Genomic DNA, 14,120 nt, shown 5'->3' with positions numbered 1-14,120 from the left:
CCACTTTTGTCCAAACCAGATTTGGTGGCGCAGAGTCCGTCATCCTCCCCGTTGGCTACCGCACGGCTCGAGCGGGGCGGGCTCAGAGAGGCGCTTCCCTACGAACCGCAGCCCCTTTCATCGCTTACAGGGAAAAATCAGCAGCACCGACTGGGCTGGAGTATAAAGCCACACGCCAGCGTGGCGGCCGCCCTCACCGAGTCGGGAGAACCTCGTTTTCTCCTGGCAGAGAGCACAAACTGGCTCGTGGGCTTCTCCAGGAGGAGAAGCCAAGGACCGAGCATCTCTCTCCCCTCTTAAAACCACCTCCTGTACGACAAGGGCCTGCGACACGGATAATCTTCATTTCTTGCTTTAGCGCTTCTCCCTGCCAGCACCCTCCCTCACCACTACCAGACCTGTTTAGCTTCACGATTATTTTCTAACATTTTATGCTACTCGGCTCTGTCTTTCAGGCAAACAGCGGCAAACCAAAGCACAGTCCAGAAGATGGAAGTTGAGATCCCGAAGAGCTGAAAGCAGCGGCCACCGCACCCGTCCGACGCACCCGTCCTGGGAAGCGTGCAGGACGCGGCGCGGGTATCAGGAAAACATTGAAGGGCCAGACGCCTGAGCAGCAGCAGACAGGCAGCGGGTAGCTAACCACAGTCACGTTCAGCTTCTGCTTGACGTGCAGAGCCAAGAGCCTTGCGCTCTCCCCACTTTAGATTGGCTTTAGTGTCTCTTTTTTCGGTTCGAGTTCTTGCTCGGCCTCTCTTGCCGGCTGCTTCCGCCGCACGGCGCGCACAGAAGGCAAAGCAAGGGACGCGGGGGCAAAGGGGTAGCGGGACTCGGGACCGGGATGTTCTGGTGTCCTTCACCCCCGAGAACCAAGTGAAGTCCCAACTACTTTATCTCAGGGCTTCGACTGGAGCCAGCTGACCGCACCGCATCGATCACCAAGCTGTATCAGAAAAGCCTCGTCAAGTATAAACTTAACACGTGCTTCATAGTTCCTGAAAGGGTCATCGGCTAAAATTAGTTCATTCTGAAATCTTTGGACCACTTTAAGACCAAACAATCCCCCAAACTCTCCCCCTCCCCGAAAGGATCATAAACAGTCAATAATTTATATGAAGTTAAAATTTACACTAAAGACATTTTTAAATATGTTACAACAAACAATATATATACTCAATGCTGTAAGGACAGAAAACTCCGTATCTCAGGTCAGGGGACTCACTCCTGCTTCGTTTGGTCTTGAAAGTACCCACAAATCTCAGATTTCTGCTCCTTTGGCTCCCAGCACATTTTCCTCATTTGTTAATGAGAGAAAACCTACTCCCAAGAGTCTTTAGTATAAAAATAATCTCTTTAGGATTCAGTCACTCCAGGGAAATGGGGAAGAGAGAGAAGTACACACTTGCGAGAAGAGGAAAGCTTCTGTGAGAACATACAAAACTTATGTACAAAAAAAAAGAAGTGTATATTTTGCTATACATATACACCCCACATATATATACTGCACACACACGCACCCCTGGGATTTAACCCATTTTAAAAGTATGAAAGCAGCAGCTATTGGTCAATCTGAGGATCTGGCGCGTCCGACTGATGTGTTGAATCCTTCAGCTGTAGGGAAAAGTATGCCTGAAAGCCTGGAATTCTACTGGAAATGCTTTTGTCCTGCAGAAGTTTTGTTCCGCACCGTTAACGCTGTAGCTCAGATACCGGCAAACTTCACGTCTTTTGTTGGCAAACGTGGATGCTTCTCCTTCAGTTTAACTTACACAGTCGCTTCCTGTTTTGAAACCATGGTTACAGAAGGGACAGCAGCCATGGAAACCTCTTCCATTTATCTTCACAGATAAGTCCACTGACAACCAGTCAACTTGGCAAAAAAAAAAAAAAAAGTATTAATCATAAGATGATTAAAAATCTGCAGAGTTTGTAGATGTGTGTCATACACTGTGGCAGCAATAACAAGAGTCCTGAGATTTGTGGAGGGGAAAAAAGCAGACACAACTCTTGGGCCAAACAGGAAGCGTTAGGAAGGACTTGACCTGGACATGGAGAGAATCCGCCCGTTTTTCTTGCCACCGTTCATGTGAGTGTAAGGTATGTGCTCCTCATAGTTCCCCTTGAGGGCCATGGAGGGTCCATTGTCTCGCCCCAGGACTTTGTCCCTCTGCGAGTACGACGAAGGATCGAGGGGAATGCTCTCCATGTTCTCAAAGTCCATCTCGTACTCCTCCGTTTCCAGAGGTTTGTTCTCCTCGCTGTAGAAGAACGAGACCTCGTGGAAGCTGGGGTGCAAGTCCTCCTTCAGCATCTCGATGATCTCGATGAAGGTGGGGCGCATTTTAGGGTTGTACTGCCAACACATCTGCATCAGGTTGTGCCTAGATCAGGGCAAACCAGAGTCAGTGGTAGGAAGAAACGGTTTCACGTAGGCAGGGCTGGCACAGGCCGAGACCATACCCATGTCAGACCACCCCCACCCACACCACCCCTCTGACGCTCCGACCGAGTCGTTTGTTCTCTTTCCAGTCTCCATATTGGCCTGTAGATCCTGACACTCCTTCTTCTCTATTTCTGTCTAGATCAAAAATTCCTTCCAATTCCTTCAATTGTTCTTAACTCTGCTTCCGAAGGAAACAGGGCTGCCGTTCACGTACTCTGTGTGTGCGTACACACTCTTATAGCCAGGTCACAATTATTTCATTCATTCAATTTTAATTTTAACTCACAGCCCGAAAGATAACAAAGCTCCTAAACTTCAAGGAAAATAGGAGGCTGTAAACACCCCCCCCCAAAGAAAGGCTGTGGCAAGAGGTCATACGTTATCAGACACCACAGAGAAAGAACTTCCAAGTACAAATAAAGTTTCCAACTGGAGTTTGTAACTGGCCACGAGACACAAATGTCCAGGACAGCAGGCTTTTTCCATAAGGATACTGACAAAACCTGTTTATTTTTGACTCTGGAAGTGCTGCTTCGGCCAGAAGCGGTCTGGGGTTGCCCCTCACTGCTGTACGCTGCTTTGGCAGTGGCCCCTTACACCCTTCTGTCAAAACGCCCTAGCTCAGGTTAAACACTTAGCAACGGGATTTTTTTTAATTACTCGGAGAAGCAGCTTAGGGAGCGTCTGGGTAGGCAGCCGTGCTGCAGACCTGGGGATGCAGCAACCTCCAGACAGTAAACGTCACCAGCAGCTGCGGCCAGCAACCCTTAACCCCGGCGCAGGAGAACGTCTGCCTTCAGTTCGTCACCTCCGCGAGGTGTTTTCCACCGTCTTCACAGTGCCCTCTTTTCTCCCTAACCTTGCAGGCAGCCTAGCCTTGTACTTTAAGGGGGGCAATGAATTTGCAACAGAAATGAAAAGGCCTCGGACATGAAAAGCAGCTCTTGGCCGAGCAGAGCGTTCTCCTGCCTCTCCCTCCTCATTAGCCATAAATTGGATTTCCGAAAATCAGCGGTAAAAATCTGCTGTAATTCTCAAGACTATTTATGCAGTATAGAGAGATGAATTACAGAAAACCTCATCAGACCTTGGATTAACGAGCTGCTCTGCAGCCTCCGTAGCCACGTGGATGCAGACGGTGGCCGGGCTTTGCCACGTGACATAAGCCAACTGCCATCCACTAGTCTGGAGTGGAGGAAAAACATTTTGTTTGGGGCAACCGAGACAGTGCTTGTTTGAATTTTAAAGCTTTTCCTGTGCTTTGTTCTTCCTCCTCTTGACTCTGTACTCACAATGTAAGGTCCAAGTTGGTTTAATTTCCCTTCTAGTGAAATAGGCTGGCTCAGGTTTTTGATTCCTGGATCACTACGGATGCATCAGTTGAATTTCTGTGAGAGGTGGCTCACAAAAGTCTGTGTTGTCCCTCCCCAACAGGGAGGTGCCACACGTGGGGTCACCTTTGTTGGCCACACTTCAGCTAAGAGTGCAGCTTGGTCGACTGTCCCCTTCTTTACTACTTACAGCCTCTCCGGGCAGTTGTCCGGCTGATCCAGGTATCCTCCATCCATTACAAACTTTAGCACCTGTTCGTTGGAGAGTCCCTGGTACGGCTGCTCCGCTAAACTGCTTATTTCCCAGAGGACAACACCAAATGACCTACGAAAGAGAGAAGTCCCCTGGTGAGAATAAAACATCCTGGACATTTACAAGTGATAATCTTATTTTTTAAGAAGAGGGTTTCAAAACAGTGTTTTTGTTTTGTCTGTACTCTGAGGAAGTCGGCAAGTCACAGTTTAAACCATGTGTGTTAAAACTTGAGCTAGAATCCATCTGGGATTGCAGAGTACAACTTACCACACGTCGGAATAAGCAGTGAAAACACCATCCTTTAACGATTCAGGTGCCATCCACCGCACAGGCAGCAGACCTTTGCCTCCTTTACGGTAATAATCTGTCTCATAGATATCTCTGGTCATGCCAAAATCTGAGAAAAGCAATTGGGATGTGTTAAATGTCTCTCCTTCCAGGCTACTTTTACTGTGCAACATCTCCAGGTGAATGTTTCCTTTCCCTGACGCCAGGCTATTTTCACACACCCAGTAAGCCTCCTCCTATGGCCCACCCTGCAGTCATTTGGCACTTTGTGATCAACATCCAAAACATTTTCCTTTTCCCTGTATTTTTTTTTTCCCTACAGAGCTGTGATAGAGACTCCAGAGTTAAAATTTTTCATGACAGCTTCTACTCTAAACATTATTTTTATTCATCCTCTTTAAGTAAAACAGAGCTCTCTTTGCCCTGAGATCCCACTGGCTTGGCTTTAAGTCCAAAGAGGTCTGAAAAAAACTACCACACTGTAGAGTTCTGGTTTATTTTTAAATGTTATGTTTACTTATTTCTGAAAGGGTTTGGGTTAAAAACTGGTTCTTGTGGAAGACAAATGACTTTTAAAAGGCACCTGACCTAATGATAGGATTATCAAGTCTGTTTGTTGTACCCAACACCTTCTTTGTCATAATTCTCAGGAAAGCAAAGAACAGCGAGCTAACCCTAGGCAGCTCAGGCTGGAAAGGCAATACACTTTTTGGATAGAGATTTGAGAATAGAGGAGGTGAAAAGCTGCTCTGGCTCTAAGGGAGATTATTTTCTTACTGAAGTCCACACAATTCTTTCACAGGGAAGAAAGAGAGGAAAGTTTGCTGCATTTCTAAAGGGAGCCAGTGAAAATCACCTGTGTTTGCCGCATTGGTCTTGGGCTTCACAGATTTGCCTTTACCACAAATACGACCCACAGAATTATCTTCTGATCGCACGCTACATACCTCCGATTTTTACAGTGAAGTCTTCTGCAACCATACAGTTACGAGCTGCGAGATCTCTGTGAACAAATTTTTTGGCATTCAGATAGGCCATGCCGTCGGCGATCTCTGCAGCCATCTGGATCATTTCTCTCAGTGTTGGTGGTGGTCGACCGGGGTTGTTCTACAATAAGTAAAGAAGTATTAAAAATCAAATCAAGTTAGTCTGTTGCACAACAGACTCCCTCTCCCCTGTCTTTACCTCAGCATCAGGTCTCAAAGAGCGAAGGTAACTTTTCAAATCTCCGTGTGCCATTAACTCCATGACCACCAGAGTGGGTTGCCCTTTTGAGACCACCCCGAGGAGGCGAACCTGGAAAATAAGTGAGAAATTCCCTCAAGGCTGTGTCCAAGCACACTGGGCAGAGCCCAGCTATGAACACAGGTGGATACAGCAAAGCCAGCACGCCGCAAACAAGAGCTCAGAGCAGCACCACAAAGCCCTACCATGCCGAGAAGCACCGAGAGATGCGTTTTATAAAATAGGACATGGAAAGATCCCAGCTCTTTTTGATCAAGTGCCTCTGCCGAAGGCCTGCTTTTGTAAGCTGAACGTCAAGCTCTGAAAGCGCTAAAGAGCTATTAGTTATGTGATGGGACTTGCTAGTCGTCCAGGGCACCCAGCGATGCTTACCACATGATGGCAGCTGAACCCTTTCATCACAGAAGCTTCGTTTAGAAACTCGATGCGCTCGCGGAGGCTGGCCGATTCGTTAACAGTTTTCACAGCTACGCGAGTCTCCGGCTCTCCCTTCACTATGTCCTTGGCGATTCCTTCATACACCATGCCGAAGGAGCCCTGTCCCAGCTCTCGGAGGAGAGTGATCTTGTCTCGTGGAACCTCCCATTCATCGGGGACGTAGACTGTTGGGCAGAGAGAAACGTTTCCGAATTGAGCGAGTATCTTTTGAAAGACGTTTCTGTAGCAGCCTCGTGTAGCACTGCCACAGGATACTATGGGTGTAAATTAAAAAAAAAAAAAAAGACTAGAAAAACTCCATAAACGTAATGCCAATGCCATACTGCTGCGCTGCCTGAATCACCACACGAGAAATAAGGCACTGTGAAGAAAGCCCTCGTTGCTCTCACCATCGCTGGCGCTGAGATATTCAGGGTTAGAGGACGCGTAGAGGGGTCCAGTTGGTCCTTCGGTTTGTCTGGAAGAGAAACACAAATTCTTCAGCACATTTGCAGTCTTTGACACATTAGAACTGAAAGCAGTTTGATTAATTCCCAAAGCATGCAGCAAATACAAACTGTCCCAATTTCCAAAGGCACAAAATATTTCCTAAACTAAATTAACATTGCAATCATTATCTAAATTAGAAAACAAACACAGAGTTACTTCCAATAAGTGAACAAAATCTTTGGATACAAGTTTTGCTTGTTCTGGTGGAAACAACATAAAATTGCACTCACCTCTTTTTCACAAGCACGTAAGCAGCTCCAATAATTCCAGCAATTATTATGGCAAAAATAATCGGAACAATTATAACAGCAATATTAGGCTGAGCATTCACTAAGAGAGAAAGAGAGAGCCGGAGATATTATACAGGTCCAAAAATCCAAGTCTTTTCCTCAGTAAAATCTCCCCTTTGAATAAATTGGGACAAACATGAAACTAGAGGCTCTTTCAGATCCAGAACGTGGGGCTGGTCAGAATGCGAACTGAAACTGCTGTTCAACAGCTACAGGAAGAAAAGTCACATACTTCCAGGCAATTTCAGTTTCTTGAAAGTAGATGTATTGGTAAACATTTTATGAGCCCCCAACAGTGTCCTGTGCACCGCTTGCTAAACCCCCATCTTCCGAAAATCACCCGTGTTTCTATCAGGAATTAAATGTTGGGGGGGGGGGGGGGAAAGAAAAAAAAAACCAAACAACTCACAATAATCGGCCACATAAAAATAGGCAGGTTCTGTCCACGAGCCATTTCCAGCCAGCGATGTAGCTCGTATACGGACACTGTAGTTTCCAGGCTGCAGTCCACGGAGTTTACAGCCCTGCTCGCTGGCAAAATGCTTACGGGAAACGCAGTAGTGTGCTTCCTGCGCGAGGAGGGAAGAGGAAGGCTGCGTTACACCACTTCTGCGGCAACCCAGAGCTCTGTAACAGCACGCTAGGATTTCTACCTCCGCGTCTGGCAAACGCACACAAATAGGGCTTTGAGATGCTCAGGTCTTTTCCAATATGCTGGTTTGTCCTGGATTTGCATTTTACAGTTTGGTAGTTCAGATTACAGAGAGCATATGCTGTTTGCTGCACTAGACCTCAGCCCTGAAACCTGACCCGGGCTGGCAAGCCCTCCGACCCACGCGGCACTGGCATTCTGCACGGGCAGCAGGGCTGCCCGCACCCCCCGGCTGCCCACCGCTTTCTTAATTTCTCTAAGCAACTGAAATTTAGATGTATGTTTTCTGTCCCCTGGTGAAATAAAATTCCTACAAAAAGACTCCATGCAGGACGCTGGCAAATTAGATAGGCTTATTTGGCAAACAGGCAGCACGGAGGCAGATTTTTATTTCTCCGTGTCGCCACAGAGAGACTTCCAGAGGACACAAGTTCACTAGTGAAGTTTTATGTCGCACTGGTTCACGCAGAAGGAAGCCAACAGGACACACCACCATATGCACGGGGACTAGCAAAGACTAAACTGTCCTGGGCTCCCAGGCGGAGCTACTCCTCCAAACGTGCTGCGTTAAGGGACAAGCAGCAATTCTCACCTCTGTCTCCCCGAGACGTCCATAATTCACTTCGTACAGCACAATAAGACCATTTGGCTCCTTTGGCTCCTGCCACTTCAAATGCACGGTATTTTTTTCGACCAGTTCATGGGTAACTGGACCAACGATGTCATCAGCCTTAGCTAGAACCAACGTCAGGATTAATTATAGTTTTATTTCACGTCGTTTGCAAAATTCAAAACTGCCAATACTTCATCTATCATCCTTTCTTCTCAGGACATAAAGAGAGCACCAGTCCTACACGATGTTTCTGTATTGCAGCTGGCTCCCGTAGGAAAAGCAGCATTTTGAAAACAGCCATCAACCCAAAGCAAAGCTCAGGAAGATAATTACCTTCTGGCATGGTCCGGGCACTGACGTAAGCCGCAACGCTGCATCGCGACTCCTGAGCGTCGTGGTTACAAGCGTGGAGCTCAATGCGATACCCGGTGAAATGCCGCAGGCCTGAGATAACCAAAGACTCCTTAGACTTCACTTTTTCAAAAGGTTTCTGTTCTTCTGCGTTCTCAGCTGCTGCTGCAGAGTTGTTTGCAGAGGAGGCGATGGTGGGTATCACCACAGTGGCGTTTGCCACCGAGCCAAGGTCCCGTCGTTTTCTTGACGGCCTATGAAATAACACAGGTTATCATGTTATTTGTTATGCTCAGTGCAAACACGTGCATCTGAAAAGGAGGAGTTAAAACGGGAGGGCTCAGAGTGCCACTGAAAACTCAAATTCAAGCCTCATATTTGCAACGCAACAAAAAGTCAGGACTTTTTTCTTTTTTTTTTTTTAACCAAGCAATCTGTCTCAGCCCCTGTAACGCACGTGGCTATTTAAAATTATGTATCCCCGAGACTCTTTCCCTGCACAGCTTCATACAGGGAGGGGAAAAAAAAAATCCCAGTCTAAAGTATTTGCTTGAGAATTCAAGTTCTTCTAGATCCTCTCAGCTGAATACAACTTTACTAGGTTGCCTCATGGATGCCTTGTACAGTGTTGCAACGCTTGGGAGTTCATCTCCTACACATTCTAGCAAATGAGGTCATCCCACAGCCCCCAACTCTGATGACCTCAGATGCTCCACGTATTCCAAGTGTCACAAACTTGCGTTTATAAACCGTAAGACCAGTTTCACAGCTCATCGGAACACATCTGCCAAATGATGTGTTCATGTGAACCCTGGGGCTGAATCTAGATAGATAGAGAGATAATTTTAACCTTTTCCTGAGAGCCCAAATCTATTATGTGCTTTTTGACAGACGCATTTAAAACTCACAGATTCAGATCGCATGCGAGTTGTGCGGTTTTGTTAACCAAATATCGCCTCTCAAATTCTTGCACTTCAGTCCAAAACCCAATTTTTTGCAGTTGTAAAAGCAGAACTGGCAGCGTGATCCTGTCAAGTCCCGTTTGCCAGTGGGTGCTACTAGCCAACCTTAACGTCAGATTTTTGTCACCAAATAAACAGAACAAATTCAACAGAGTTAAGAACCATTCACAAATTTAATTTTCTTGGGTGAAAAAAAAAATACTACCAAAACAAACCGCCTCGTTCTAACACTTTATGCCCTGCCACACATTTGCCATGAGGAATCCCAGGTTGGGAACTAACCAACGTGGTGAATCGGTAATAGGATTTAGTTACACAAAAGGAATCAATGCCATCCGAAAACCGGACCGTGTATTTTAAGGGGATGATGATCTTTTTTTGTGTGTGCATGTGTGTGCAGCTATTAAAGGGTACAAAGAGCGACCTGAACTGAACCCACACTTGAGGCATCTCCAGTCTCTAAAATTGTAACAAGCTGTTGAAGCAAATCTTTGCTGCTGAACCGAACTTTCCACTGCCACCCTCTGACTACCAGGCAAATGATTGATCGGCCAAGTACAGCTACAACAGGGGATTGTGCAGATCAGGTCTTTGTCTGCAACTCCCAGCTCCATTCCCTGGTGTTATTTCTCCTCCAACGGCAAATGCTACCAGCTGGAAAACAGGTACTAAAAGTTTCCTCAAACTAAACGTCGGGTTGTACACCGCAACGTAAGTGTATTCATCCACCTGATGAAAAAACGAGGTGCCACATGGCAGGTTCAGCAGAGCACATTCCAGTTCTTAGCTTTCTCCTTCTCTAATTACTAATTAACTCATTTTGGAGCTGCTGTTATCTCATCTTGTGCATTGTTCTGAACAGTGTCCCCTGACAATGGGGCACAGTTCAGAGACCCGGGTCTGGGTCATGCCACCTCCCGCCTTCGGAAGGATTCTTGACGGTCAACCAGAACCTTGTTTGGACTTGAAAGCAAAGCTACACGCCACTGTTTACAAAGTGTGGATTCAGCTCTTCCTCGTGAATTTTGTTTTTCGCAAGTAAAACAATAATTTGACCACTGATGCAACACGGAGTAAAATGCAAGAATAACTTCTCCCTTCTCAAGTAACAGAAAGCAAGAAAAACTTTTGAAGCCGTAAGCCCCAATCTTCCCATATTTACTATCCTAGATTTGCAGCAATTTTCTTGCCAAATTCTTTGTATTTTCAAGCATCCGATGTCTTCCCATAGTTGTTCCAGTGCAATTTTCGTTACGGCCATTTCTCCTGTTTCACAGGGAAGTAGCTCCCTTGCCTGTGAAATACTCAGTCAGGTTCCTTCTCCTGCTGTCAAAGACAATCAGCGTGTGTGGGGTTCACAGAAGGATGGAAGCAACAACTGAGCACATGCAATATGGCCCGTGCTGGGGGATTTTAAAAATGCCTTAGCTAGCTTAAGCCAAGTTTTTCCCCCAACACCTGAAACTAGCCCGGAACAACTGGCCTGTCTTCCCCCTTGTGCTGGCAAAAACATCAATATATTTGTCTGTACAATTAATTGGATTGAACTGGGGAACCCAGGAGAAAAAAGTTACTTTTAATGGGAGTTATTTGCCCGATCTTGTTCACTCTGTAACCCACTAATGTTTGCAATGGCACAAGTGTGTGTGACAGAAAGAGAGGATCGAGACACAGAGAAGAGTGAGACTGCTTTTCCTGCAGTAGTGATGGTGGAGGGTATGCATGAAATTACATCCTGAATAGCAGCCGTTTAGTTCCCCTCTGCCTCTCAGGACTTTTAATTACTTTTGAAATCCTTCCCTGCTTTCCACAGAGTCACGGAGTGGTTGAGGTTGGAAGGCACCTCTGGAGATTGCCTAACGCACCCCCCCGCTCAAAGCAGGGGCAGCTAGAGCGGGTTGCTCAGGACCACGGCCGGTCAGGTTCTGAGCATCTCCAAGGACGGAGACTCCACAACCTCCTCGGGCAACCTGTTCCAGCATGCAATCACCCGTTCGCTCCGATCTGTGCAAAACTCTTTCCGGTGTAAGAGCAAGTAACACAGGAAAGAAGAAACAAAGCATCAGCTTCTGATGGCCACTTTGTTCAGCTACAAAGGGAGGTTACAAAGCACGCGGCATAAAGATACCTGCCAGCTCTGACTGGGAAGGTGGGTATGGCAAGAAGCACTTAGAAACTTCTACTTTGCCTTGCCAGTGCCAGAGCAAATTAACCCACGTGACTTGCGACAGCATCTTCTTGAGTAGCTAATCAACCGTGCATGTGGGGAAGGAACAGCTTCTGTGATCTGCAGAGGGGTTCTCGGCAAGTCGGGAGAGATCAGACCTGGGCTAAGGCAGAGCTGGCAGATCTGTGGCAGAGCCTCATACCGACTGGGGTCATGCTGCACAGGGATCAGATAGCTGGGAAGAGGACAGGAGGAGAAAAATGGGACACAGAAAACAAGGAGGCAAGACGTAGGGGGAGTAACTTCTCAACTGCTCTGTCTTCTGCACCCCTGCCATCTCATATTCCCTGCCGGCCTCATCTGTGAGATTCCTCCCCGTGACTGGCAGAAGGCTTCTTACCTCAAGGGGAGTCCACACAGTGCCTGGAGAGAGGTCAGTAAAAAAAAAAACACAACCACACTTCGTGTTCAGTTACCAGGCTCTAGACAGGCTGTCCTATGAGCAGGCACAGTACTCACAGGAAAACTAATTCTAATTTACGTTGCAACAGCCTGGAGGCTGTCAGAAAAGACAAGTGGGATGCATGTCAGCAGGAAGGTATCTTTACTGTTGACTTGTAACAGCAAAAGAGGCTTGTATCAAAAGGACTAGTTAGCCTAGGGAAGTGGAGATTTCTTCCTTAGCAGGCTGACAAGGTGGCACATCCTGGTGATTGGTTTCTTCCTAAAATACATACCCCAGCAACCGGCCTGAGAAGCATCCTGGGCTGGCTGCACAATAAAGTTAGAAAAAAAAGAAAAAAAGAAATCAGATTGTCAGAATTGTCTGCCTACATCAAGAGGAGCTTGGCTTTTGTATATGGCTTGGTTCTCCTCTGCTTTTGAATACGTTGTGTCCTGGCATCACTTTGCACACTGAGACTTGTCCTGATCAGCACCAGCAGCAAAGAATCAGCCAAAGGAGTGACTCTGCACAAGCTTCCATGTGACAACTGCAAGCATCAAACCAGGCTCACAGAGAAGACACTGTCTAGTAATGTACTCAATAATAAAAAAAGTCCGGTGCAGTAACGTATCCTTTGTCAAGCAGCTGCAAATAAATGTTTGTTAGCTGAGGGCAGTAAGCAGAGAATAAATTTAGAGCACAAAATGCGTGACAGTGAAGAGGGTAAATCATTACAGACTCCAACCTGATTCCCAGTGCTTCCTCTGTAAGTTGCATATGAAGTGTGAAGACATTCAACACCACTTAATGTGACACTGTGTGTGCCATTCAAAACAGGACATTTACCACCCACAGCAGTTGCATTCCTCATGGTATTGGAGGTATTTCCCAGACTAAGTGCAAGGAAGACCGCAAATACCATGCTAAAGGACAAGGCTGTGGCATGGTAAACTTCCCTCCTTTTCCTTTCTTTTCAACTGGATGAAAAGCTAGACCACAAAATTTTAGGACAGAAAAAAATAGCTATTTTTGGCATCATACAAGTGTAAATGAGCTGTAGGCATTTAGCTATTTGTTAAGGATTCTCAATTTATTCTCAAGCTGAGGAGAATTCAGAGACAGGAAATAAAAGCAGGATCTTTCAAGTCTGTAATAACATCAGTTGTAGGTGCTCAGCTCTCACCGGTCTCCAACACGCATATCCAGCTGGACTAGACAGCCTCGTGGAAGCCCAGAGACTGGCAACATGGCCACGTCCAGTCCAACACTTTTTTTTAGTAATCCGTTACGTTTCCCTACCCCAGAGCACCTGGGCAATATTGGTTTGATATTCGTACCTGGGGACAAAAACCTCATTGTGAAGATAGTTTTCGAACGTCTTGCGGAAAGCAGACTCTTCCAGCTCCTTTTGTATTTGAGAGTCTGTTTTAGGACAGGAACAACATTCTCCACTAACATCCTCATTTTCACTTTGATTATACTTCTGAGTGTCTTCAGATTCAAAAGGAGGAGACCACGTCCTTGAGGGCAGTTTTAATCCTATGGACAGAACAATTTTAATATCACTCATGCTTGACATGACAGAAGCAGTTGTTTGGTCCTACAAAGATCCAGAACTAGTGTACACAAGATTCATAACACATCTGGGCATCCTAAGCTTTCCGAAAAAAAGCCGAGCAGCTTTCTCTCTTTTATGACAAGTCTTTGATTCAAAGCCGTGCTATCTTCGAAACGGAGCTCAGATGCCGCTGTAGTCAAACATCGTTCTACCCCAGTTCATCTCAATTTAGGTAACACAGGGCAGCAGGTGAGATTTTGAGAGTCTTCAGTGAAACTGTGTTCTCAAAAAATTCCAAAACAGGCATAGGATGCCTTCAAAAATCAACTTGGCCACTGATCTCCGGAAGCACTACATTTTTTCCTTTACTATCTCCATAGGTGTTATTTAACTTACTACTTAGCTGAAAAGGAACAAGTGCAGAAGGGAGATTCCCAAAGGAAAAAAGATCTGATTACTTTGTAAAAAAAGTGGTTTTGGAAAGCTTTCGCACATAACTTGGCAATAGCACCTAACGTATAATGAACCGAACAGTGGGAGAACACAGCTGCATCTCAGCCTGTTTCTTGAACAACAGCCTTACAAACAGCAA

General features: G+C 46.2%; 1 protein-coding gene across 1 annotated transcript in view; it reads right to left on the bottom strand.

Annotated features, from left to right (window-relative positions):
• Positions 1–1,512: 1,512 nt before the first annotated feature.
• The window catches only part of INSR (insulin receptor), a gene marked incomplete at its 5' end in the record, with an annotated part of 51,614 nt that continues 39,006 nt past the window's right edge, over positions 1,513–14,120 (bottom strand). Inside the window, 12 exons of the mRNA XM_082011072.1 lie at positions 1,513–2,381; positions 3,965–4,099; positions 4,298–4,427; positions 5,266–5,425; positions 5,504–5,614; positions 5,936–6,165; positions 6,391–6,458; positions 6,721–6,820; positions 7,190–7,349; positions 8,025–8,167; positions 8,379–8,650; positions 13,308–13,509. Coding sequence (XP_081867198.1) covers positions 2,027–2,381; positions 3,965–4,099; positions 4,298–4,427; positions 5,266–5,425; positions 5,504–5,614; positions 5,936–6,165; positions 6,391–6,458; positions 6,721–6,820; positions 7,190–7,349; positions 8,025–8,167; positions 8,379–8,650; positions 13,308–13,509 — 2,066 coding nt within the window. The 3' untranslated portion in view covers positions 1,513–2,026. The remainder of the gene's footprint in view (positions 2,382–3,964; positions 4,100–4,297; positions 4,428–5,265; positions 5,426–5,503; positions 5,615–5,935; positions 6,166–6,390; positions 6,459–6,720; positions 6,821–7,189; positions 7,350–8,024; positions 8,168–8,378; positions 8,651–13,307; positions 13,510–14,120) is intronic.

The sequence above is a fragment of the Phaethon aethereus genome (genome assembly GCF_964289735.1).
Source record: "Phaethon aethereus genome assembly, chromosome: 26".
Lineage (NCBI taxonomy): Eukaryota > Metazoa > Chordata > Aves > Phaethontiformes > Phaethontidae > Phaethon > Phaethon aethereus.
The sequence above is the reverse complement of the archived record's forward strand: the minus strand, read 5'-3'. Positions and strand labels throughout refer to the sequence as shown.